Raw genomic sequence first — 26,238 nt, 5'->3', positions numbered from 1 at the left:
TCCAAATAGTATTTTAGAAAATTTCTGCTAAATTCCAGAATTTGTGTCTAAAATGGGTTATCTTAATGGAAAATTATTGGTGATACAAATAAGAATCAGTTTATTTAGTTACTTCGAGTTACTGATATAGTAGTAAGAAGAAATCAAACCCCAACATCATTTATATCTCCTTTCTCTATCTCTTCCTATAGTAATGGAAATAACATAGGCTTTTTTAATCTTGAAATTTTTGACTACATTTAGTACTAAGCTTATCTGAAAAAATCAAATCATTTTCCATTTTCTAATTCAGCCTGTTCAGTTACAGTTTTTCATATACCAAAATGGTATAAATATAAAAATACTTAAATATATACATATGATATGCTCTTGATATCAAATAAAAACTGTGTATAAGGACTGATAACCAGAAATTTCAAAAGGAAAAAAAAATGTAATTCTAAGAAAAGCACATTTACCAAGTTTTTTATTGTTAATGAAAATAAAATGTCTTTTGGCACAAATACCTGAAAATTATAATACTATGAAAAAAAAAAGCCTTTCATGTATTTCATTAATTAGCTTTCTAGCAACTGAACTTTTAAAAATTTTATTTCATTTGAAAAAAAGTAAGAAAAAAAGACAAAGAGAAAAGGTATACAAAACAAAATAAAGCAAAACAAAAGAAAATGTTGTCATGTGTCCAGCAGAACATCAGGGAGGATTCAAAATATATAACAACCAATTATAAGATCAAGAAATTATATATATATATATATATAATAGAAGAAATTATATTGATAAATACCCATTTTTCTTTACTTCCTTGTAAATTATTATTTTGTTCTCTGCTATATACTTTTTATATTCTTTTTCCCCATTCATCCTCCCCATCACCCCCAAACAAGCTACAGCTAAGAAAAGATGTATTTATGTATGCATATATAGATATGTACATACATATATACATACACTCAGCTTTCTAGCAACTGAACTTTTAACAATTAACAAAATTCTTTTCCTAGCAACTTTATCTGATGAAGAGTGGAAACCACCCCTTCCTGCTTACAATTTTCTGAGCAGGATGGATGCTACTGTTCCCTACAGAGAAATTGCCCAGTTTCCTACAGAGAATATGATTAAATGTGCAAAAGTATCTGATCTACAACAGCATGACAAGGGACGCTCTGAAGATAAATCTGCAATCAGAAAGGAAGCTACTTAATCAATGAAAATGAAGCCCTGGAAAATATGTTTAAACATGATGTTAATGATTGGTGATTTTCAAAATTTAGTTAACTGCAGCATTTGGGAAAAATATGTCAAAGGTTTTTTGACTAATCTGACACTTGAATGTATTATATTAAATAAAAAACATAACTTTTAAAACCCTGGATAAAATTTATATTCCTTAGATTGTTTATTAATTTTACTTATCTGGCACGTGAACAATGCTTTGAAGGGAGAATAGCCATATAGCCAGACAAAAGTTAAAAGAAATAAACTTCATATAAAGAAATGGACTCATTATCTAATAACATATAGGTATTTGAATATCTTTAATGTCAGGCATAAATGCTTAATATCAAAATTACAAATGTAAACTTGCCAACAAGTTTATCAGTAGTCTATATAAGTGTGTTTATTTTGTTACCCAATCTATAACACTCTCAGATGTTTGAATTTACTCTTCTAGTTCATTACTGTTGTGAGGAAATGAATGAGAAAGTACTTTGAGAAAATGGAAATTATTAAATTAAAATTTTTATATAAAGGATAGCCTAATTTTGCTCAAATGCTTGTGGTATTTCCAAACAAGATTTTTAAAAAGCCTGGGAAACTTTTATGAATCTTCTTAAGATTCAAAGATTCAACTTTATATATATTTAAAGACAAATTTATTTAAAATAAGAATAGCAAATAATTACTACCCTTGCTAATTTCAGATAATAGTATAAATGAAGGAATCTGTCACATTTCTGTCACACACAAATCTGTCAAAATTTTCATAACTGTGCTATCAATCATATTATGAATTTGAGCAAGTAAAACTCTCTGAGCCTCTTTCTCTATTTGTAAAATAATACTTGTCTATCTCATCTAAAGAGTTATGATAAATCAGAAGTCTTACATATTATATGTCATTTATATTGTGACTACTATTAATTATTGGATGACAGTGGAAATTAGTGAATTTGTTAGTGAATAAGATAAATAGTATTGATTATACTAAGAAAATAATACACTTAAACCCAATCTTAGTGTAATAGTAGGTACTGTCATACAAAACATGTGAAAAACAGTTTCTGATATTTAGAACACTGTACACATATATGCTAAAACATTTAATTTATGGAAGTATATAATTCCTTTGTTAGTAGTTATTGTTAACATTGCATTTTACTAGAGTAATTTTACAGAGAAGCCTATTTTGAAGAAACGATGTTTCAACCTTTCCAGATGAAGATAAAATTTCTTAGCAGCAAATGGATTGCAAATTACTTATATCAGAAGACTCTTCCAATTTTTTTTTCAGAAAAATAAAACTCAATATACAAAGACATGTTTTCATAAATGCAAACCATGGAATTTTTGGTATCTTTAGGGAGATTTTTTTTAAAGTTGGTCACTATTGTTGCTCATTAATTACTATTTTTTGTGTGTGAATATAAAGATACTGGAATTATCACTATTTATATACATAAGAATGACTAGCAAGATTCGTTTATGACAATTACCTCTATGCCTATTTAAGATTAGTCTTTGGTATTTGAATGTAGTTTCTATTTTCAGAGGATGGTGTTTGTATCTCTTGTCTCCTTGAATTACATTCAACAAATCAAAAACCTTTAAAAGAGTACTCCATTTCTGATTGCTAACTTCTTGGTTTGGTCTGTCCTTTATAAAATCCAAAAACTACTCCAAGACTCTTTTTTTCATCACTGTTGTTTTCCACTTGAACTCTTTATTCCCTTGCTTGGGTATCCCACTATCACTAACATTCATTTTCTTTGTATATCCTGTCTAATCAAACTGTATTGTAAAAAAGTATATTTATTCATAACTACTACATTTACTACGCATCTTATTAACAAAATAAAATAAAATTACTAAATGTCAATAAAGAAAACATTTCACTGGTACACTGCTCTAGTAAGACCAAGAAAAAAAAAACTAGAGAGTTCTAACACTACTAAGAAAATAGTTAAGGACATCTAATATTGGACTGGTTTCCATTTAATCTTATCATGGCCTTCCTTCTCCCTGTCCTTAGCACACTTCGATGGATTTGGGTGTTTGAGAAACATAAAATTTTGGGCATGTTTATTAAGATGGAGGTTACAATTTAGTATTTGATATTGTGGAAAAAATTTTTTAACAACTTCAAGATTTAAAAAGCAATATGAGTTGACATGTCTATAACTATCACCTTATTCTTTAAACAGTTTTTGGTTATTTGGAATTGAATTCAGTAAAAACCTGTAATAATTAAGAGTGAAATATTTGTAGCATATGTTATCATATTGTTTTTGTTCAGTTTACATGTGCTGTAGAAGGAGAAATAGAGTAACTATGACTGACAGCATGGGATTTTGTTTCCATGAAGTCTGTTCCTTATAAATAGTTAAAATATCTTACTAATCACATCTTTTATATCTAGGAAATTTTGACAGGTGTGTTTTTATGAACACTACAGACATTTTTCCCCCTAAGGATAAATTGTAATGACTACCAAAGGAAATATACTATCAAAATAGCTTATCTAGCATTTTGTGTTTAGATTGTAAGGTTGCTTTCTGGATTTAAGGCAAATAAATTAGTTAGAACTTTATCTAATTCAGGTCCAGGAGCTACTAAAAATATAAGTATCTATTTTTTTCTACTCTACTAGGAGAAAGAGGATGAATTTAGAACTTCATCAGTATTTACCAACTACAAATTCATATACCATTTTTATTCCACTCAATAAAACATTTATTCAAAAATCCATATTTTTAAAAACTACACTGAAAAGTCTTAACTCCTTTGTATTCTCTTCCATCGTTTATTCCCTCCTCAATTTCTAGTACCATCTCCTGAGCCACTAACCTACTACATTGAGGCTGCAAGTGGCCCAATTTGGGTGGGAAAACAATTCTAAGTTATTTAATGATAAAGGACAAGGGCCAGCAGTCTCCTAGTCATCCTTGTGATGACTTCATCCAAGATTAGTGACTATTAAATATAACACCAAACTGTGGCTCAGCTGAACTCCATTTTTCCTTTGTCTTACCCCACTTTGGGAGAATAGCAATATTAGCCTCTGCATAGAGTTTGGGCTTGGCTTGGTTCCAGTGATTAAAGCTTTTCTTTATTAGAAAAAACAAAAACAAAGCAAAACAGTAGAATGTGTCTGAAATGTACTGAAGCTGCTGTCATCTTTCTTTGAGATGAGCAAAAGGACAATAATGCTTTAACTCTTCCCCTTTTTCTATGATTGAAATTGGCAGCATTTCCTCACTATTTCTCTTTCTAAAACTCTTCTTAATTCTTGATGTTTTCATAGGATACCATAATATCTGTTTTATTCATATCTGTTATTTGTGCATAAGAAATTACCTATCTAAACTAGCCATGGATTCTGTCTTAGGAGATTCTAAATTGTAATCATAGAAGAAGCTTGACGTTTTTGGTTTTTTAAATATAAAGATGGAATTAATTGATTTATTCAATCAAATCACACATCTCTACTTAAAATAGATATCCAAGCAATCTCAAACATAGGCTTTAGACTAGCTGGATCTGTAGTCAGATAAGCCCAGGAATCTGCGCTTAACCCTAGGAATCCCCTCTATAAATTTACAAACTAATTTAAAGCCAGGACTATTTGAGAATTTGGAACAAACATACTGCTCCAGTAAAATATCTGGGGAGAAAGGAAGACCCTTCACTTTAATCTTGATCTAGGTTTTCTTTTCATGTGTTTCCCCCACTGTGGGGTAAAAAGGGACCTTGTGAGCTTTGAAAGGTCAGGTGTATGATAGATTTCTTTATCTTTCCATTTGTCTTTTAGCACTCTCAGATCAGCTGGCATCAGTATCTGCACTGAGAGCCAAATATAAACTAGACATAGATTCTTATATCCACGAGGATATAAGAATAATAAAGAATATTATTTTATTATTATATTATTATGTAATATATAATATAAAAACAATAAAGAAACTGTTCTGTGCCTAAGAAAAACTTTTCTTTTTTCTTCTATTTCGTTCAAAATTCTCTCCTCTCCAGCCTATTTGAGAAGGCAAGCAACATAAAAGCCATTACATATATATATTCATGCAAAATATATTTTTTAAAAGGCAAGAAAAAGTGAAAAAATTATGTTTCAATCTTCATTTTATAACCTCATCTGGGCCTTTATTGGCCCTAAGCAATCTCTCTATTCCAAGCTGTCATCCTTCCTCAAACATCCATGGTTCCCCCTCCCTGCCTCCTAGTGGCTAAGAACCTTGTTTCATATTTTACAAAAATATTGAGTCCATTTATCATGAGCTCCATCTTCCCCCCCTTTCTCATCTTATATAACTCATATATCTTCTGCCATCTTTACCCATGTCTCACACAAAGAGCTTGCCTTTTCCTACTGCCTAAAAACATGTTTATATATTCGCTATCCTTATAAAGCCTTCATTTCATCCTTCTATTCCTTATTATTATTTTATATCTCTTCTGTTCTTGGTGGTTAAACTTCTTCAAATGATTACTTATGATAGTACTTCCACTCCATTTAGTTTTCTCCAAAGATCTATCACACTTAATTTTGCTAGGATTCTATTTACTTTTTTGACTTCTTTCTTATTTATTTTGTGGTTTGATTTATCTAATTCTGAGAATGTAAGGTTGATATCTCCCACTATTATAGTTTTGCTGTCTATTTCTTCTTGCAACTTTTAATTTCTCTTTTAAGAATTTAGTGCTGCACCACTTGGTGCATATATGTTTAATATTGATATGGCTTCGTTATCTATGCAACCCTTTAGCAACATATAGTGCCCTTCCTTATCTCTTTTACTTAGGTCAGTTTTTGCTTTTGCTTGATCTAAGATCAAGATGGCTACCCCTGCCTTTTTGACTTCACCTGAAGCATAGTAGATTTTGCTCCAGACTTTCACCTTTACTCTGTATATATCACCCTGCTCCAAGTGTGTTTCCTGTAAACAACATATTGTAGGATTCTGGCTTTTAATCCAGTCTGCTATCCACTTCTGCTTTATGGGGAACTTTACCCCATTTACATTTATGGTTAAAATTACCAATTCTGTATTACTTGCCATCTTGTTAACCTCTGTTTATGCTTTCCTCCTTTCCTTCCTCCTTACTCCCCTTCCCAGTATTAAACTTGTGAGCATCACTTGCCTTTCACAGCCCTCCCTTTTTAGGATCCCTCCCCCCACTTTAGAGTTCCTTCTCTTTTCTTACCCCTTTTCCTCACAATTTCAGTATTCCCTTCCACTTAGTTTACTCCTTTCCTTTTCATTTTTTCCCTTCCACTTTTCAATGAGGTAGGAGAAGTTTCTCTGTCAAATATGTCTAATATTTTTCTCTTTAAACCAATTCTGATGAGAGTTAGATACACACTATGTTTATCCCCCTCCCTTCTTTCCCTCAAATATAATAGGTTTCCTTTGCCTCTTCATGAGATGTAGTAATTTCTTTTTTATATTATAACTTTTAAAACAGATTATACATGTGTTCTTTATAAATATTCATAACAGAAATATAGTTCCCAAAATTTCTTTTTACCTTTTTATGTTCTCTTGAGTCCTATATTTGGAGATCAAACTTTTTGTTTAGTTCCAGTTTTTTCATCAGAAATAAATGAAATTCACCATTTCACTGAATGTCCATCTTCTTCCCTGGAAAAAAATGCTTATTTTGGCTGAATAAGTTATTCTTGGCTGAAAACCAAGTTCTTTAGCCTTTTGGAGTATCAAATTCCAGGCCCTTAAATCCTTTAATGTGGATGCTGCTAGATCTTGAGTAATCCTTATTGTGGCTTCTCTATATTTTAATTGTTTTTTTTTCCTAGCTGCTTGTAGTATTTTTATCTTGGTCTGGTAGTTCTGGAATTTAGCCATAATATTTCTTGGAGTTTTGATTTTGGGGTCTCTTTCAGTAGGTGATTGATGAATTCTTTCAATGGCTATTTTGCCCTCTGTTTCTATAACATCTGGGTAGTTCTCTTTGACGATTTCCTGGAAAATAGTGTCTAGGCTCTTTTTTTTCATCATAATTTTCAGGAAGTCCAATAATTCTCAGATTATCTCTCCTAGATCTATTTTCCAGGTCTGTTGTTTTCCCAAGTAGGTATTTAACATTTTTCTCCATTGTTTCATTTTTTTGGTTTTTCTTGACTGATTCTTGGTCTCCTCAAGTCATTCATTTCCATTTGTTCAATTCTGATTTTTAATGAATTATTTGCTTCACTTACTTTTAAAATTTCTTTTTGTAATTGTCCAATTGAGTTTTTAAGTGAGTTGTTTTGTTCTATGGAATTTTTTTCCATTTCGCCAATTTTATTTTTTCAAGAGCTATTTTCTTTTTCCAATTCACTAATTCTGTTTTCCTTGGAATTATTTACTAATTCTATTTTTCAGGGATTTGATTTCTTTATCTACTCTTTAATCTTTACATGAGTGGGATGACTTATCCTGACCATCTTGCCAAGCTTCCCTTTCCTTTCCCCATTTTTCCTCTAGCTCTCTTATAAGAAACTTTTTCATTTCTTCTATGAGAGCCTTGTGTGGTGGGGACCAGAACATATCCCCATTTGGGGATTCATCTGGAGACATTCTGTTTTTATTCTCCTCAGGGTTTGAAGTTTGCTTGTCTCCATATAGAAGCTATCTATAGTTAGAGCGTGCTTTAATTTTTAGCTGATTTTGACAAAAAAGTGTTAGAATCCTAGTGTTAACTCACTGGAACTGATACAATGCTTATTGGTTCACACATTAGAACAAATCCTTACAAGGTATTAAGTCACTAGTATTGATAGAAACAATGCTTAAGTTAACACCTTTGAGAGTTCAAACATTAGTTCATACGTTTGGAAGATTTCAGGGTTCAGTATGAGATATCCAAATTCACACCTCCCATAATCCCACTCTCAGAGGAGGAGTTAACCTTTAAGTTTACACCTCTAAAAGAGCATAAAAAACAGCTGAGCTCAGTCAGGAGAGTTCAGTTGAAAAGATTGAGAGTGGAGGAGAGTCAGTTCAGAAGACTGCCAGGAGTTGGAGTTGAGCTAGAGGCAGAAGCTGGCAGAGGCAAAAGACAAGCTGCAAGAGCTCTTGGAACCAAGGAGTGAGAGAGGCCTCTAAGAAAGCTAACCGGGCCCAAGGAAAGAAATAAGACTTGGAAGGAAAAAATAAATGTTTCGATTTTATCAGCTGGCTGCATTTGAGGTGATTTTTACATTGAACTGAAACTAAGGCTGCCTCCAGAAACCTCCCCAAGAAACCTGCTCCCAGAGAGAACAATTATATTTTACAAAAGAAGAAAAACGCCACAAAAAAGAATCAAAGAAAAAAAAAACAAACAAAAGTAAATGCAGTCTCCTTTTTGGGTAGTGCAGTGTCACCAAGCTTTCTCTCCACTACAGGAGGTAGCAATGAAGCAGCTGTGGGACAGCAGTGGCTGCGCTGCCTGCACATCAGCCACTCTCTGAGACTCTGAGAGCATGCTGAGTCACCTGGATGTTGGGTGAGTGTAGTCAGATCCCGAGAGACCCCAGTGTTTGGGGATTGAGGTCTTTACCTCCTGTGTTTATAGCTTCTCTGTTGATCTACTGGCTTGTTGCCAGGGCAAAGAAGTTTACACCAGGTAAAGTTCTTCCCGCAAGTTTTTCACTGGATGTGACTACAGCCCACCCATTCCAGTCTGCTCAGTGTGAATTGCCTTCCACGCTCTTGCCACTCTCGCCGACTGCCTGCAGTCTGCAGACTGCAGGTCTAATTGTTCCCGCCCATGAGCAAAAACAAAGTTTTTCTAGTGAATTTCGAGGATATCTTCTGTTGGTAGTGTACTTGTGAGTTTTTTCAGTCAAGCACTAATTCCGAAGCCATATCATGAAAAAAAAGTATTCTGAGGGCAAGAAGGAGCCTAGACAGATGCATGTATCCTCTCCGCCATCTTGACTGGAAGTCCCAAAGACGTGCATTCTTATAAAATTATTCAGGTCTCTATATATTTGAGAAATGAGGCCTTTATTAAGAAAACTTGCTATAACCTTTCTTCCACAAACATTATTAGCAACTGCACATTTTTTCCATTCTATTCCTGCCCCCATTTATCCTACTCCCCTCTGCCTTTTACCCTGTTTATCCTCAAAAATGTTTTGCTTCTTACTACCACCTCCTTCAATCCACTCTCCCTGCTATAAATCTCCTCCTCCCCTTCCCTTGTTCTTTTCCCTAATGACTGTTAGATAGATAATCTGTTGGTCAGTAATAATCAAGTTCCTAAGACAATAGTGAATAGACCAGCCTTTTAACCTACCTGTAAGCTATAAAATTAACAAATAAATAACATGAAGTGCTAGTCTAACTTTGTCCTATAAATTTATCTTTTATCTCTTGGTTCTTTGCTAAATCCTTTTGGAATTTAGCCCACTTCAATTGGCATTACAAATTACAATAAACTTTGCCCCTTCACTTAGAGATGAGTTCAAGCCTGAAAATTCTTTTGAGACACCTTACAATACCAATCTGCAACCCCAATCTCTTGGGGGTCTCCTTCTGAACCTCAACAGTAGGAAATGGAAAGTACATCAAACTGTTATATTTTATAACTCCAAAGTGACATTTGCAATTAATATCCTCAAGCACTCTGAAAATGTAACAATATGTGAGATATAGCTTCAGGACTTGATTTAGTGATGATTTAAAACAGCATTTTTACCATGTAAATATGCATATGATGTCACTGGTTGGATTCAGCATCTTTTTTGCAGGAATTGTAGTTGCAACAATTACCATTAATAAGAGACCTTCTAAAAAGCTTGCGGAAAAAAAGACGAAATACGGATGTCCTAAAAATGATGAAAAACCAAGGATCCACAATTGAATTTACAGATAGAAATCTCAAGGCTCTGAGGTCTTCTCTTTCTTCCAGTGTAACATTTCTATTATTGCCAACTGTAAATGCTCCAAAATAGGCACGAATCTGTTTTGAAAAGAAAAAAAAATCTATTATGACATCTAGAAACTATTTGGAATTGTTCAGAATTTAACATACATACATACTTAGGCAACATTATTTTTCTCTAGGAGTAAGCCTATATAGCACGTTAATAATTGCTGGGTTTTTTTTTTCTTTCATTCATATCATATGGAATTGCAACTGAGAGAATCACAGACTGAGATCTGGAAGAATATTTAGAGTTCATTGAAGCTTCTTATTTTACTAAGAAGAAACTGAGGTCCAAAGTAAGTTAAGGTTCCACAGCCAGAAAGTTTGAGGTAAGATTCAGATTCAAGTCTTTTCTACTCCAAGTTCATTTAGAGTTCTCTCCACTACCCTATGCTGACGCTAGGAACAGAACAAAAGACAAGTATTTTTGTCCTTACAGAATCAGATTTATTTAAATTAAATTAAATTCAACAAACATTTATTAAATGCCTACTACATGCAAAGAGCTGCTCTAGACATATAGGATTCTGAGGGCCTCCACTATCCCCTGGTGAATTATTTTGTAGTCAGAGCCTGCTCTTTTTCTTAGAGATCTTAGGGTGTTATATTGAGGGGTTCTGCCCTACACACACACACACACACACACACACACACACAGATCCTGGAGTTTCTTCTTTCCTGGGCCCTTGTTTTCTGCAATCTGAGGTATTTCCCTGTAGTTGCTACTTATGGCTTTGCATTTTTTGAAAAGCTTTGGTGAAGGGGAACATCTCTCCTATTGCAGGAGGTCATTCCACTGCTATGCATCTAGTTTTTCCTTTAATGTATAGCAAGTTTACCACTTCCAATCAATTATTCCTAATTCTTTAAAGTTCAAAGTGTGGAGTTCCTGTTCCTTATCTTAAAACTTTGGAAGGAAATCCCTAAAATACTCTATTTCTAGGGGCATTGATACTGGGCTGGCTGCAAAACCTGGAAACACTCTGGGAAGATGGTGGAGTAGGTCACAAATATCCAGGTTCTCTACAAACAGACAGAAAATCATGAAATTTCACTTCATGAACTTTAATATCACATACATTTATCTAAGGAACAGAAAATAGTTGAGTCAGAGAAGACTGAAGGACTCCTTGCTATTTTAGGAACACACAAATTAAAGTAAGATGAGTAATGAGTAAGAAAAAGAAAAATAACCTGACTATTAATAGCTACTTTGGTGTAAAACAATATCTGGGTTCATATTCAGAGGAAGATAGTGAGGTTAAAAAAAAAAAGCCATTCCTATTTTAAAAAGTAATATCAAATAGTCACAAGACCAAAAAGACATCTTGAAAGAATTTAGAAATGAATTCAAAAATCAAATAATGAGGAAAAATTAGGGGAAAAATAAAGGTAATCCTAAAAAAATTAAGAAAAAAGTTAACTTATTAGAAAAAAGCTCAAAGCAAACTTCTTGAAAACTAAATTAGACAAATTTAACCAAATGACATATGACATCAAAATATAACAACACTAGGAAAAATAGTATAGACTCTGAAACATCTCAGTAGAAAAAAACAACTGATCTGTAAAACAGATCAAGAAACAATACAATAATTGTCAGACTACCTGAAAGTTATGATTTAAAAAAAAGAATCTTGATGTGATATTACTAGTAATTATTTTTAAAAATTGCCCTGAGACTCTAGAAAGAAGATAAAGTAGAAACAGAAAAAGCCTACTGATCACCACTTGAAAGAAATCCTATAAGACAAAAATTACAGGAATTTACTTACAGTAAAACTTACAGAAATGTAATAGCCAAGTTTCAAAATTCCCAAATTAAAGAGAAAATATTAAAAAGCCACAGAAAGAAAAAAACAATTTAAATACTGCAGAAAAAACAAGCAAGATTTCACAAGACCTCCCAGTTTCTATACTAAAAGACCACAAGTCTTGCAATATTATATTTCAAAGAGCAAAAAAGCTGGGGTTGCATCCAAGAATAACTTACGCAACAAACTGAATATAACACTGAATTTTTTAAAAGAAACAATTGATGAAATGAAAGATTTTCCGGTATTTGCAATAAAAAAGACCACTACACAATGAAAATTTTGACATAAAAGATCAAGAAGAAATATCAGGAAATCATAAAAGACTAATTATAAGGCACTAATTAGGGTCAAACAGTTTACTTATGATATGCAAAAATGTTATTAATATTAGTAATTATTAACAATAGTATTCTTTTTTTTATTTAGTATTTAAAATTTTCCCAGTTATATGTACAAACAAATTTAGCATTTGTTTTTAAAACTTTGAGTTCCAAATTTCATCTCTTCTTACCTCCCCATATTGACCCCCCCATTGAGAAGGCAACCAATTCAATATAGATTATATATGTGTATCATCATGTAAAACATGTCACAAAAAGTTATATTGTGAAAGAAAACATAGACAAAAAAATTCAAGAAAAATTTAAAAACTATGGTCCACTCTATATTCAGACACCATCAGTTTTTTCTCTGAGAACGGATACCATTTTTCATCATTACTCCTTCAGAATTCTCTTGGATCTTGTATTGCTGAGAATAGCTAAGTCAGTCACAACTGATCATCTTTCAATATTGCTATTACTTTGTATACAGTACAATTCACTTTGCATCAGCTCATGGAAGTCTTTCCAAGATTTTCTGAGAGCATCCTACTAATCACTTATAGCACAACAGTATTTCATTACAATCACATACTACAGCTTGTCCATCCATTCACTAATTGGGGGCATGCCCTCAATTTTCATTTCTTTGCCACCAGGAAAGAGCTTCCATAAATATTTTTGGACTTCTGGGGCTTTTTCCTTTTCCTTTTTTATCTTGTTTGAACTTAGTAGTACTATTGCTAGGTCAAAAGGTATGTATGTTTTATAGCTCCTTGGACAAATTGCTCTATAAAATGGTTGAATCAGCTCATGACTCCACCAACAATGCATTAGTCTTATTTTCCCCGTTTGTCAACTTCTTTTTCTGTCCTATTACTCAATCTAATAAATATGAGGTATCTATTTGATTCTGAAAATTGTTTTAATTTGCATTTCTCCAATCAATATGAGTTAGAGCAAATTTGAACTTGTTTTTTATGTTTAAGAAATGAGGCTTTGATCAGAGAAATTTGCTTCAATTTTTTTCAGTTGCTACTGCTAATTACATATTCCTTTATCCCGTCCCTCCTCAAAAGTGTTTTCCTTCTGAACACTGTCTCCCCTAATTGGTTTGCTCTTCCATCCCTATCCCTTCCCTTCTACTTTAATCCCCTATCTGATTTCTACACCCAATTGAGCCTTGCTTCTTTTATATGAGATAATTTGTTCCCTTCTATCTCTCCTATTCAACTTGCAACTTTGCCCTCTGTCTATATATACTCTTTCTAACTGCTGTAATAATGAGACAGTTCTTAGAGTTACAGGTATCATTTTCCCATGTAGAAATGTAAACAATTTAACATTATTAAGTCCCTTATGACTCTTCTTTCCTGTTTATATTTTTATGTTTCTCTTGAATCTTGTATTTGAAAGTCAAATTTTCTATTCAACTCTGGTGTTCTCATCAAGAATGCTTGAAAGTTTCCAATTTTGTTGAATATCCATTTTCCCCACAAAATATTATGCTCAATTTTTCTGGGTAGGTGATTCTTGGTTGTAATCCTAGCTTTTTTTGTCCATTGGAATATCATATTATAAGCTCTCTAATCCTTTAATGTAGAAACTGCTAAATATGGTGTTATCCTAACCGACTCCTCAATACTTGAATTATTTCTTCCCTGATGCTTACAATATTTTCTCTTTGACTTGGGAGTGCTGGAATTTGGCTATAATGATTTTGAGAAATTTTCCATTTGAAATCACTTTCAGAAAGTGATTGGTGAATTCTTTCTATTTCTATTTTACCCTTTGGTTCTAGAATATTAGGGCAGTTTTCCCAATAATTTCTTGAAAGGCGATGTGAAAACTCTTCTTTTGATCTTGGATTCCAGGTAGTCCAATAATTTTAAAATTATCTCTCCTGGGTTTATTTTCCAGTTAGCTATTTCTCCAATGAAATTTTACAATATCTTCTATTTTTTTTATTCTTTTGATTTTTTTTTGTTTCTTGATTTCTCATGAAGTCATTGGTTTCTATTTGTTCAATTCTGATTTTTAAAGAATTATTTTCTTCAGTGAGCTTTTGTCATTCCTTTTCCTTTTGTCCAATTTTAATTTTAGAAGAATTGTTTCCTTCAATGGATTTTTCTCCCCATTTGGCCAATTCTGCTTTTTAAGGCATTCTTCTTGTTGGTTTTGTGTGCTTCTTTTACCATTTGGCCCAGTCTGTTTTTTAAGGTGTTTTTTTTCTTTCCTTTAACCAGCAGCTGACTTGTTTTTCATGATTTTCTTGTTATTACTTATATTTCTTTCCCCAATTTTTCTCCACATCTCTTATTTGATTTTCAAAATCTTTTTTGAGCTCTTCCATGGCTTGTGACCATTTCATATTTTTCTTGGAGGCTTTCAATGTAGAAGTTTTGACTTTGTTATCTTCCTTGTCAACATAGTAACTTTCTGTGGTCAGAATCTTTTTCTCTTGTTTGTTCATTTTTTCAGCCTATTACTTGACTTTTAACTTTGTATCAATGTAGGATTCTGTTTTCAGGGTGAAAGGTGCATTGTCCCAATGGTTTGTAGAAGAGCTTAAGTGAGTCCCTGCCTTAACTTCACTATCTTGGTTCTATCCTCCTCTTCCTTAGAAGTAGTAATCTTTTAAAAGTTCTCATTACTAAAGTAGTTTGAAAGAAAGATTGGTGTTGAGTTATGTACCATGACATGATTCTAAAAAACAAAACTGGGTAGGAAAAGATAAAAAGTAGCAATTATCTTATAAAAATGGAAGGCAGCTATGCTCACCACTATACCACCAATGCAGGTATGTTGTTAATTACTATGGAGGGTTGGAGTTGAATTTATGATGCTTCAACTGATACAAAAAAAGCAGAGGTAGTAATTATAATCTCAGACAGAGTTATGTCTAAGATAGATTTAATTAAAAGAGAAAAACAGAGTAATTACATTTTAACAAATGGTACCATAGACAATGAACCATCAATACTGAACCTATATGTACCAAATACTATACCATCTAAAATTTTAAAAGAAAAGTTAGATTAATTAGAAGGATATAGATAATAGCCTTATTACAGTAGAGGACATTAATCTTCTTTAAAAACTTGATAAATCTATCCAAAAAATAAATAAGAAAGAAGTTAAGGAAATGAATAGAATTTTAAATATAGTAGATATAATAGATATGTGGAGAGAGCTGAGTGGAAACAGAAAAGAATGCACCTTTTTTTTTTTTCAGCATTCTGTGAATTTTCATGGATTGATCATTTCTATTGACTATACATTAGTACATAAAAATTTTATAGTTTATATCAGAAAAACAAAAATATTAAGTGTCCTTTTTTAGATGATAATGAAATAAAATTATATTTAATAAGAGACCCCCAAAATAGATTTTAAAAATTCATTGGAAATTAAACAACTTACTTTTAGACAATAAGTGGGCTAAAAAAGAAATCAGAAATAATCTCTAATTTCATTAAATAAAATGACAATATTGAGACATATTAAAACCTATGGGACACAGCAAATACACTGTTTAAAGGAAATTTATATCTCTTACATCAATAAAATAGAGAAGAGAAGAAAAATGAATTGTGTATATAATTTTTAAAAACTAAAAAAAGAACAAATTAAAAATCCTTGTTAAAGCACTCAATTGGAAATCCTAAAAGTTAGAGATGAAATTAATAAAATTGAGAGAGAAAAAATTATTGAATTACCAAATAAAATTCGGAAATGGTTTTATGAACAAAGCAAATAAAATAGATAAACAATTAGTTAATTTATGTTTTTTTTAAAAGAAGAAAATCAAATCACTAGTATTAAAACTGAAAAAGGTGACTATACCTCTAAGGAAGATGAAATTAAAGCATTATAAGGAATTATTTTGCCCATTAATATGCCATTAAATTTAACAACTCAAGTGAAGCAGAACACTTACAAAAATATATTAGCAGAAGAGGATACAAAATCTAAATAGACATATTTTAGAAAAAGAAATTGAACAAACTTCCCAAGAGAAAAGCACCAGGACCAGATGGATTAAGTGAATTCAATCAAATATTTAAAGCTCTAATTCCAATATTAATAAGTTATTTGGTATAATAAAGAAAGAAAGGATCCTACCAAATTCCTCTAATTAAACAAATCTGTTACTGCTACCTAAACTATTGAGAATAAAAATAGTAAAAGAAAATTAAAGACCAATTTCATTAATGAACGTGGATGCAAAAAATCCTAAATAAAATACTAGCTAAAAGATAGCAACAATACATTACAAAAAATTATTCATTATGAGCAAATGGGATTTTTCCAGGTATGCAGGGATGGTTTAACATAAAGAAAGCTATGACATAATTGATTATATCAATAATAAAAAAAAATTAAATCATGCTTATGTTAATAGGTGCATTTTTGCATGTTTTTGATCAAATTCAATACTTATTTTTCTTAAAAAAAATACTTGAAAGTATTGCTATAAATGGATTTTTTCTCAAACTGATCTCCAAAAAACATTTATCTAAAATTATTAGCAAACATTATTTATAATAAAAATAAAGTAGCAGCTTCACCAGTATGATCAAATGTGAAACAAAACTGCCCATTGTCACCAATATTATTCAAGATTTTATTGATAATCCTAGCAACAGCAATAAAAGGAAAAAAGAGAATTTCTGTAATCAGAATAGAGAGTAAGATGATAAAAACCACTTCTAAAATCCCAAAGACGCTGCTAAAAAGTTAGTTAAAACAATAATAATAACAAAGTGGTAGAATATAAAGTAAATCCACATAAGTCATTAGCATTCTTACATATTACAAACAAAACTTTGTAAGAAGAGATAAAATACGCCATTTAAAATAATTCTAGACAGTACAAAATATGGATGAAGCAATGAAAACCCTGCTGTCCTACAAGTTATTCTCTATAACCAAATCGGTGATATCAGCTTTATACTAACCATAGCATAATTAATAATCAACTGCAACTCCTGAGATATCCAACACAGATATCTATTCATAATAGATATAAATACACCTGCCAAAACAAATACAGGAGTTAAATAAACAAAATTATTTTAAAATTTCAATACAAATAAAATTAGATTTAAATAATTGGAGAAATATCAATTGTTCATGGGTAGGTAGGACCAATATAATAAAAAAATGACAATTTTATTCAAACTAATTTACATATATATGTACAATGCCATCCAATTAAATTGCCAAAAAATATTTTACTAAATTAAAATTATTTATTTTTATATTCTTGATTTTTTGTGAAAACAATTTTTTTCAAATAGCACAACATTTAATTAAGACACAAAAGCAAAATAACTTATAAAGAAAAATAAATGGATGAAAGAATAATTTTCATGGCCTCCCATATACACAAAATGCATGCAAGTCTCCTAAATCAGTTAGTGGAAAAGTAACCAAATTCTGTGGAAACTCACATAGTCAATAATGAAACCTTATTTTGAGTAGACTCCCAAATATTTTATATTATGTACAGTTATTTCAAATAGAATTTCTCTTTGTATCTCTTGCTGTCAAAATAAAATTCTTGACAAAATGTCAAGAATATAGACGGAAATAATGAAAAATATGACATAAGGACATCTAGCAGTACCAGATCTTAAACTATATTATAAGGAAGTGATTATCATAACTATCTGGCAATTACAAACAGATTAGAAACTGGATTAGAAACAGAAAGATAGATCAATGGAATAAAATAGACATGCATTTTACAGCAGCAGACATAAAAACCTTGTATTTGACAAGTGTAAAAAGTTGAGATTTAAAAATAAGAATTCATTATTTGCTTGAAAAAATTATGTTGAGAAAACTCGGAAAGCTTTATGCAGAAGCTGGCCAATAGGTTATACCATTTACCAAGATAAGGTCAAAATAGATATATGACCTATATATAAAGTAAGGTTTTTTGTTTTTTTTTTTTTGCAAAAACATTAGCAGAACAAGGAACATATTATGTAGGTGAATAATTTATGAATTAACTACAGATAGAGAGCAAAATTAGTGTATAATAGATAATTGCAATTACATTAAATTAAAAATGTTTCATGCAAATAAAACAAATATAACAAAGATCATAAGGAAAGCAGAAAATTGAGGGGAAATTTATGGATAAGTATATTAGATAATGGTCTCATATCCAAAATATATATAAGGAACTCTGTCAAACCTATAAGAAAACATGACATTCCCTATCTTATAAATGGTCAATGATATCAGCAGGTAATTTTCAAAAAAAAAAAAAAAGAAAGAAATCAAAGAAAATTATAGTCATATGAAAAATAATGCTCTAAATCATTACTGATTAGAGAAATACAAATTTAAACAATCTTGAGATATCATTTTATACTTGCCAGATTGCTAAAATGATAGAAGGGGAAAGTAACAAATGTTGGAGAGATTGTGGAAAAATTGGAACACCAATTCATGGTTGGTGGAATTGTGAAGTAATCCAAGCATTTTGGAGAACAATCTGGAATTATGCCCAGAGAGTTATTAAACTACTAGCAGTACTTGCTCCATTTCCAAATATGATTAGGGGAAAAGAAAAAGAACTCATGTTCTAAAATGTTTATAGCAACTCTCTTTGTAGAAGCAAAGAACTTGAAATTGCAAGGATGACCATCAATTGAAGAATGGAAATAATGAACTCAATGATTTTAGAAAAATATAGAAATTCCTGCATGAAATAATGAAGCGTGAAATGAGAAGAACTAAAAGAACATTATATAAAGTAACAGTAATATTGTTTTAAAAAAAAAAAAAACTTTGAACAAATAAATTATTTTGATTTTCTAAAACACCCAAATTAATTATAAAGGACATATGAAGAGAGACACTATTTGCATTCAGAGAAAAAATTAATCATTTTAGCTACATACATACAAACACACACACACACACACACACACACACACACACACACACACTCATACATAAACACAGAGAGAGATGTTAATGTGGAAATACATCAAACTCAAGAGAACCAAGTGGAGGAAGGATTGAGAAGCAGAAAAGTACCAAGGAAGTAAGAGTAGCAAGCAAAATGAATTTCCTGTTCCTGGACTGGGTATTAAAAAGAGGATAAAATAAATATAAAATAATTACAATCTGTGGGACGACCCATCATTTGGCGAATAGTTGAACAAATTGTGATATATGTATAAATGTAATAAAATATTACTGCAATGTCAGGAAGAATGAAAAGATGACTGCCAAGAAGCCTGGGTATTATGAATTGACACAAGGTAAAATGAAATAGAAGAATAATTTATACAGAGACAACAACTTTTAAAGACTTAAGAAATCTATAAATGCAACGACCAATTCTTTCTCCAGAGAACCTTTTAAAAAAGAAGAATATTCCTAATTTCTTGACAAAGAGGCAAAGGGCAGAAAGAGATACACATTTCTGTACATGGTCACTATGTGGGTTCTTTTATATTAGCTATGCTTTTTTGTTATGAGGTTTTGTTTTTCTCAATTTTTAATTGTGGAGAATGGGATTGGGTTAAAGGTAATGATGTAAGAGTGATAATGATGCAATAAAATGAAGGGTCTATTGAAACATCTTTTTAAATTTCATGTAAGAGCAAGAAGAAAGTTCAGGAGGAAGCACAGACAAATAGGACAGTTTTGAAAATGGCATGAGAAATTTATTATATGCTGCTTTTTTTTTGAGCCAGAGGAATGAAATAGAAACACACTTTTTCTTATACAATCATTTTGTCTTTTTCTGTATATATAGAAATTATCATATTCTTAGGGAAGGGGAATTAAGTTTAAGAAGTAAATTTTTTAAAAATTTAAAAGTAAAGGAATATACTTCCCAATGATTGTTCCCTAAACTCCTTATAAAAAAAATTGTTAGAAACAATTCTGAGTAAAGGAAACCTGCTAAAGCTATTTGTAAAAGTTGGAGGTAGAATTTAGGTTACAAAAATAACATGAAAAATATATACACATATGTAAATATGAGTTAATTTGTGTAGCAAATATTAATAACTGAATTTTGAGCAAGAAAATCATTTCTAGAAAAAGAGTTTTTATAAAATACTCTATCTTTGCCTCTATTTAAATTTTTTTTAAATTTCTAACTTCCCTATTGATTCAAGTTGCAGTAGGAAATAGTCTGAATTCATAAGTCTGTGAATTTTCTTATTCTTACATATTTTATAGACAGGTTAAATAAACATATTTGTTTATAAAATTATCAAGTTTTCCCTACACCTAATGAATGGGGCCTAATAAATGTTTTTTATTGAGTTAGGAATTCTTTCTTTTCTTTCTATTCGTTAATGTTAATCTTTTCTATTTTTTTCTTCAAAAGCAACAATACCCCTGTGAATGATCTCATTTTTCCCTTAATTTAATATTTTTATTTAGTGATAAATCTTGAAAACTAAATTAGGAGAGCAAAGTGTTTTATAATATCCTAACTCAGGATTCAAATTTTCTAGTTCAGAACATTTTGCAAAATTCTGACCTTTGCATTTTATATAAGACTAAATAAAGATTTAACTTTTACAGAGCACTAACCCTCTTCAACTTTTAAAAGAATTCTGTTTCTACTGTAATGAATTTAATTAGGGTTCATTTATTGGCAAAGGGAGACATCTTTATATGATTTTCACAGCTGCAAACCAATCTGAGAAAAAAAGATCATACCACTTAGTTTCTTATTTATCTTTGACAGTTTCCCCAAAGATTTCTCAATGTGCACACAAATTAACCTTTTCACGTATCCCATCAGGCTTGGCAGCTTGGTTAACATATATTGTTTTCCTGAAGAATAGAGGTAGAATAGTTATAATATTTTGTTACCAAAATCACTCTTTAGGAGTGCTGGTCCCTCAAATGGCAAATACTGAAATTTTCAAAGGTAAAGTAATTCAGGAGGAAAGCAGTTGTTTAGTGAATGTTTGTTCTTGAAGACTACTACCATGAATGATATCAAAAAAGTGATGTCATGAAATGGAAGTGAATTGGATGTGAATGAGGAAGAACTGTGCAAGGTCACCAGCCTCATTTTCTCTTCCAGAACGACATGGGTCCAGTGACCAGATATAAATCAGGATAACTGAAGATGGTCCTGCATACAATGGAAGACTTTGGCCTTTTTAAGATAAATTCTTTAACAGATCTCAGTTTGACTGAGGTATTTGATCATTCAGTGATTAAAGCTAGGTAAGAAAAAATTAGGCAAAGAATGGCCTTTTAAAAAAATTTTTTTTCCTTTAAGGAAAGAAGGGAGGGAGGAAAAGAAGAAAGGAGGTATAGAGGGAGGGAGGAAGGAAGAGGGGATGGAGGAAGAGAAGGAGCGAGGGAGAAAGGACAGAGGGGAAGGAGAGAGGGAGAAAGAGGAGGAAGGAAAGAAGGAGGGAGAGAAGGAGGAAGAAAGAGAGGGCAAGAAGGAGAGAGGGAGGAAGAAGGGAAAGGAAGGAGGAAGGGAAGGAGGGAGGGAGGGAGAAAAAAAGGAAGAAAGGGAGGAAGGAAAGAAGGAAGGGAATGAGGAAGGGAGGAAGGAAGGGAAGGAGGAAGGGAAGAATGGAAGGAGGGAGGGAGGAAGGAAACAAGATCTGTTGCCTCAGTGGGACAGAGTTCAATGAATATAATCCTAGGACTAAGACAGCTTATAAAAATATTTGAAATGCTATGTTTCAAATTTAGGTCTATTCAAAAATATGAAAACATAGAATTTGAGTTCAAAGTATTTGAACCAGCTCTAGTATTTAATGCCTGTATGTAATTTACCTCTGTGAGTCTCAATTTGCTTCTTTGAAGAGTTGGACTAGAATGATCTCTTTAAGGTTCTTCCCAGAAATAGGTTGTACCAAAATGTACCAAAATGAAAAGGAATTCAAAAGAGCTACTTTCAAGTCCTGCCTAATATTTATATTTTCTACATGACATTAACTAATTTTATGAAAATAGTATAGGTAACTCTGTGGGCCTCAGTTTCTTCATCTGTAAAATGAAGGAGTTATATTAATTGACCTGTAAATCCAGCTATGATCTATGATTCTATCGTCTTTCTTTGCAGCTCACTAGGGAAAGCTTCAGATTTTTTCCTCCTCTTCCTTCTCTATTAATACCTTAAGGAAGAACAATCAGTTAAGCTGTTGACATTTCCTCATTTTTTCAGCAATTTGTAAAGTGGGAAGGCAACGTTTGGTGCCTAAAAAAATATTTGAAAATGTCTTGGCCTATCAAAAAAGAATGAAATTTCTGCTATTGGGTATTCAAAGATGCATTCCAAAGATGGATTGGGGGTGGGTGGGGATAGAGGTAAGGGGAAAGAGATTCTCTTGTTAGCTTCCTATCTCCTCCATATCCCCCCTCCCCTTCAAAATTTCAAGTTATAAGTTGATTCTTTTCTCTAGAGAATCAGAGAAAAGATATGTGACTGCTCAGGGAAATGCGATTTTCACCCACCACATCTTTTAAGGGTAGGCGCTTCCAAACCTTTTTCCTGTGCCCTAATGGATGCCCATCCTGCTCTCTCTTCAGCCTTATTCCCCTCAGAGCAAACAAACTGTGGCAGGACCTTATTTCTGTCACCCTTGCCCAGAAGCTACTCACAATGAAGGGCAAAGAACAAATGGTAAAGAACACTGTCATGACTGCCAGTAGCAAAAAGTGGTCCAATGCCTCAAGAGGCTGCAGGGCCTGAGTTGACTCCCGTCTTCCTCTGAATCCAGCTAAATCCTTAGACACAGAGCGAGGAGGCTGGGAGAGCCGCTGGTGCATTCCATAGAGATTCCACATGGTATTTAGATTGCACAGCACCGTGGCCAAGACGAGCATGGCCATTAATGTAGCATACAGAATCGAATAGCCTACTACTGACAAAGACCGCTGCTTACTTGCCATCTGTATGAAACACCAAGTTCCTGGGCAGTACTGTACGTACTTTCCAAAGCCCACCAGCGGCAGGGAGCAGAAGAAGAGGGAAAATACTCCCGTCGCAGGCGTCACCAGCGCCCCCCTGGGCAGAGTGATATGTCGCTGGTAGAAGAACGGATATCCTAGGGACAGCCAGTATTCCAGAGACATCACCAATAGCTGAAGCATGGACGCGAGCCCGAAAAATGCCATAAAGAAGGCAAAAACTTGGCACAGCACATTTCTGGAGCCTGGAACCAATTCCTTCAGGGTCCGATTCTGTGTGTAGGTTGCCAACACCATAGGGCTCACGAGGCATTTGCCCAGAAGATCTGTAATAGCCAGACCATACACCAGAATGTAAAAGACTGAGGGAGGAGAGCCCGGAGGGCAGGACCGTAACCCGGGCCTAGTCAACAATATCAGGGCCAGTACATTGCCCAGTAACCCAGCAGCAAAAAGAGTCCCGGTGATCGCTGAGGAGCTCCCGCTCTCCACCCAGGTAAAATTGTCACAGCGGTAGAGTTGCGAATCCATAGTGGAGCTTGCGGATAAAGTCCAGAATGGAAGAGGAGAAAATTAGAATTAAGTGAATAAGAGCTACTAGGAACCAGGGATTACGGGGAATTCAGGAAGACAAAAGCCTTAGCGTATCTCAGATTCGTCCCTTAGTCTGAGAGCAAAAGTTTATCTCTTCTTCAATCTTCAGGGAAAGGACGAAGTTTCGGAAGTAAAACGTTGGGGCGGATCAGGGAGGTTCTCAGAGGCTAGCGCCTACTCTTTAAAAATCTTTAAAGTAGTCTCACTCTGGAAAATTGGCAAACCGGAAATCTAACCTTTTGTGGAGTAAGAGAAGACGTGGAATTTGAGACTCTCTTCACTCAGCCTAAGGATATTTAAGTACAAGATTAACAGAAACTGAGAAGCTCTGGCCTGAAACCCAAATTTTCAAAGATTCAGGAACTCAGTTTTTCACCATACTATTTTTCCCCCATAATTAGTAGAAAAGAGGGAAAAAAGAGAGGGACACTAGATGTCAGGGAAATTAAGAGAGTGAAATGACATAGTAACTTTACAGAGATAGAATTGGCAGGTGAGGATGATACTTCACAGTTAAATATAATTTAAGTACTAGGGAAAATCCCCAGAGTGGGAATTAGAAATACTGACTTAAATTTTCGTGAAAAATGAAGGGCGGGGTCTATGTGTGATCTAACTGCCTGGGATAAAGGAAAGGGAGTACAAACATCTAGCATATATATATATATATATATATATAAGATTTAGAATATAAGATAAGAATTAGATAGAAAATTTAGACATTTTTTCCCAGCTCTCAGAATCCTTATCTTCCTTCAAAATTTCTCAGATGATACATCCTCCACAAAACCGTCCCAATTCTGAAGTTGTCTGTAACTTATTTCTCCTCAAATAATTATATATTTATCTATGTATTCTCACTCCTCCTCTCACTAGTAGATTAAACACTGCTACAATCAAAGAGCAGTTTATATCCAAATGCCTAGCCTAGTGCTTTGCAACTAATAAACATTTGTTGGATTGAAGTAGTGAAATAGTGAAGTTTTTTTGGCTAACATTTATTGAACTATCTGAAAACAACATTGATTTCTTGTTATGTTCTCCTCCCCCACCTCATCAACTCCCAAGCTTCCTGCCTTTAGACAAGTTTTTCTGTGCTGGAGTAATACAATGAAGTCGAACCAATTTTTTTTTCCTGTTTGGGTTTGTTATTGAGTTATTAAGCAACAAATTCTGCCACATTTCGTAAGGGAATATAAGTTTTTGCTAGTTCAGTGTACATTTTTAGTTCTAATACCTTCTCTGGATAAACTATGCAGTTTAAAAACTGTGAATTTAAAAAAATGTTATGGCTTCTCCAAGGGATTGAGATTTGAACCTTTCCAAATTCATTACTACCTGTAGTGGGAACAACATTTATTTTATGCAGAGTGGGCTGGTTTTCCTTTAAGAAGAGCAATTAGGCACTATGAGAGATTTTGTTGACTTGAAAGACCAGTCTTTGGGGAATTTCTGTTCCTGACATCTGGCAGAGCAATCTTTCAAGATGTTTTATTGACCCAATGTTGCTGCAGAAGGAAGTAGCATCTGTTTTTTTAGCAACTATATTCTTTTAGTCTTTTGCTACAAGGAAAGTAATTTTTAATTTAACTTGTGATTCATAATTTTTTTTTTTATTTGAATCATGAGCCTGAATCATTGAATTGGCCTGAATTAAGCATTGTACAAATACCATGACTTAACAAAAATTATGTTAATTACTTGATAACAACACTAGAATGCCACAGGAAAGGAAAATCAATGAGGTAAACCCAAGATCATAGAATCATAGATTTAGAGCTGAGAGTTTGCCTAGTAAAATCTGTCCATTTTATAGATAGAGATTAATTATTTTTCCAAGGTTACAGGGATGGCAGAATGAGATTTGATCCCAGGTCCTATTGAAGGGGGGTACAGCTTCTAGGGGAAATATAGCAGTAATATAGCTAGTAATCTAGCTTGGGCTAGATCCTACTCAGAGATCTACTTGCCTTTCCTCATCAAAGTTGAGTGACTTTTTTTTTTCTTTTTGGATCTGTTTTTCTTGTACAGCATGATAACTGCGGAAATATGTGTAGAAGAATTGCACTTTTTTTTTTTTTTTTTAACATATATTACTTGCCATGCAAGGAAGTGGAAAGGAAGGGAAAAGAAGAGGAATGGAGTGAGAAAAAAACTTGGAACACAAGATTTTGCAAAGGTGAATGTTGAAAACTATGTCTATATTTTAAAATTTTTAAAACTTAAAAAAAAAAAGAAAAAGAAAAAAAATAAGATTCTTGAGCAAGAACTGCTATTTGTTTCCAAGGCACCTTACCCCAGCATGGCATTTAGAAGGTGCTTAAATGTGCATTGAACAGAAAAAAAAAAGTTAGGAGTGCCTTGGTCTTTAAGGGTGTTGTCAAATGAGGGGGCAGGAGGAAAAACTGATATAGTTTTTGTTTTCC

General features: G+C 32.7%; 2 protein-coding genes and 1 long non-coding RNA gene across 5 annotated transcripts in view; 2 read left to right on the top strand and 1 right to left on the bottom strand.

Annotated features, from left to right (window-relative positions):
• TXNDC16 (thioredoxin domain containing 16) overlaps positions 1 to 1,380 on the top strand; it is a 117,210-nt gene extending 115,830 nt beyond the window's left edge. For all 3 annotated transcript variants that reach the window (XM_051977947.1, XM_051977945.1, XM_051977946.1), the window contains exon 21: positions 1,005 to 1,380. In XM_051977947.1, the coding sequence (XP_051833907.1) occupies positions 1,005 to 1,204 (200 nt within the window). In that variant the 3' untranslated portion in view covers positions 1,205 to 1,380. The remainder of the gene's footprint in view (positions 1 to 1,004) is intronic.
• A 1,270-nt stretch (positions 1,381 to 2,650) lies between these two features.
• On the bottom strand, positions 2,651 to 25,848 carry PTGDR (prostaglandin D2 receptor). The gene is made up of 2 exons (XM_051977952.1): positions 22,910 to 25,848; positions 2,651 to 10,185 (listed from the first exon to the last, which is right to left on the bottom strand). Exons 1-2 carry the CDS (start codon positions 23,747 to 23,749, stop codon positions 9,943 to 9,945), a joined length of 1,083 nt encoding a protein of 360 aa, XP_051833912.1. The 5' UTR covers positions 23,750 to 25,848; the 3' UTR covers positions 2,651 to 9,942.
• On the top strand, positions 23,625 to 26,065 carry LOC127549705 (uncharacterized). The gene is made up of 2 exons (XR_007950693.1): positions 23,625 to 23,714; positions 25,844 to 26,065. It is a non-coding gene; the product is annotated as an uncharacterized LOC127549705 (long non-coding RNA).
• Positions 26,066 to 26,238: the final 173 nt, after the last annotated feature.

This window comes from Antechinus flavipes, chromosome 2, assembly GCF_016432865.1.
Source record: "Antechinus flavipes isolate AdamAnt ecotype Samford, QLD, Australia chromosome 2, AdamAnt_v2, whole genome shotgun sequence".
Classification (NCBI taxonomy): domain Eukaryota; kingdom Metazoa; phylum Chordata; class Mammalia; order Dasyuromorphia; family Dasyuridae; genus Antechinus; species Antechinus flavipes.
Note: the sequence above shows the minus strand (reverse complement) of the source record. Positions and strands in the feature narration are given on the sequence as shown.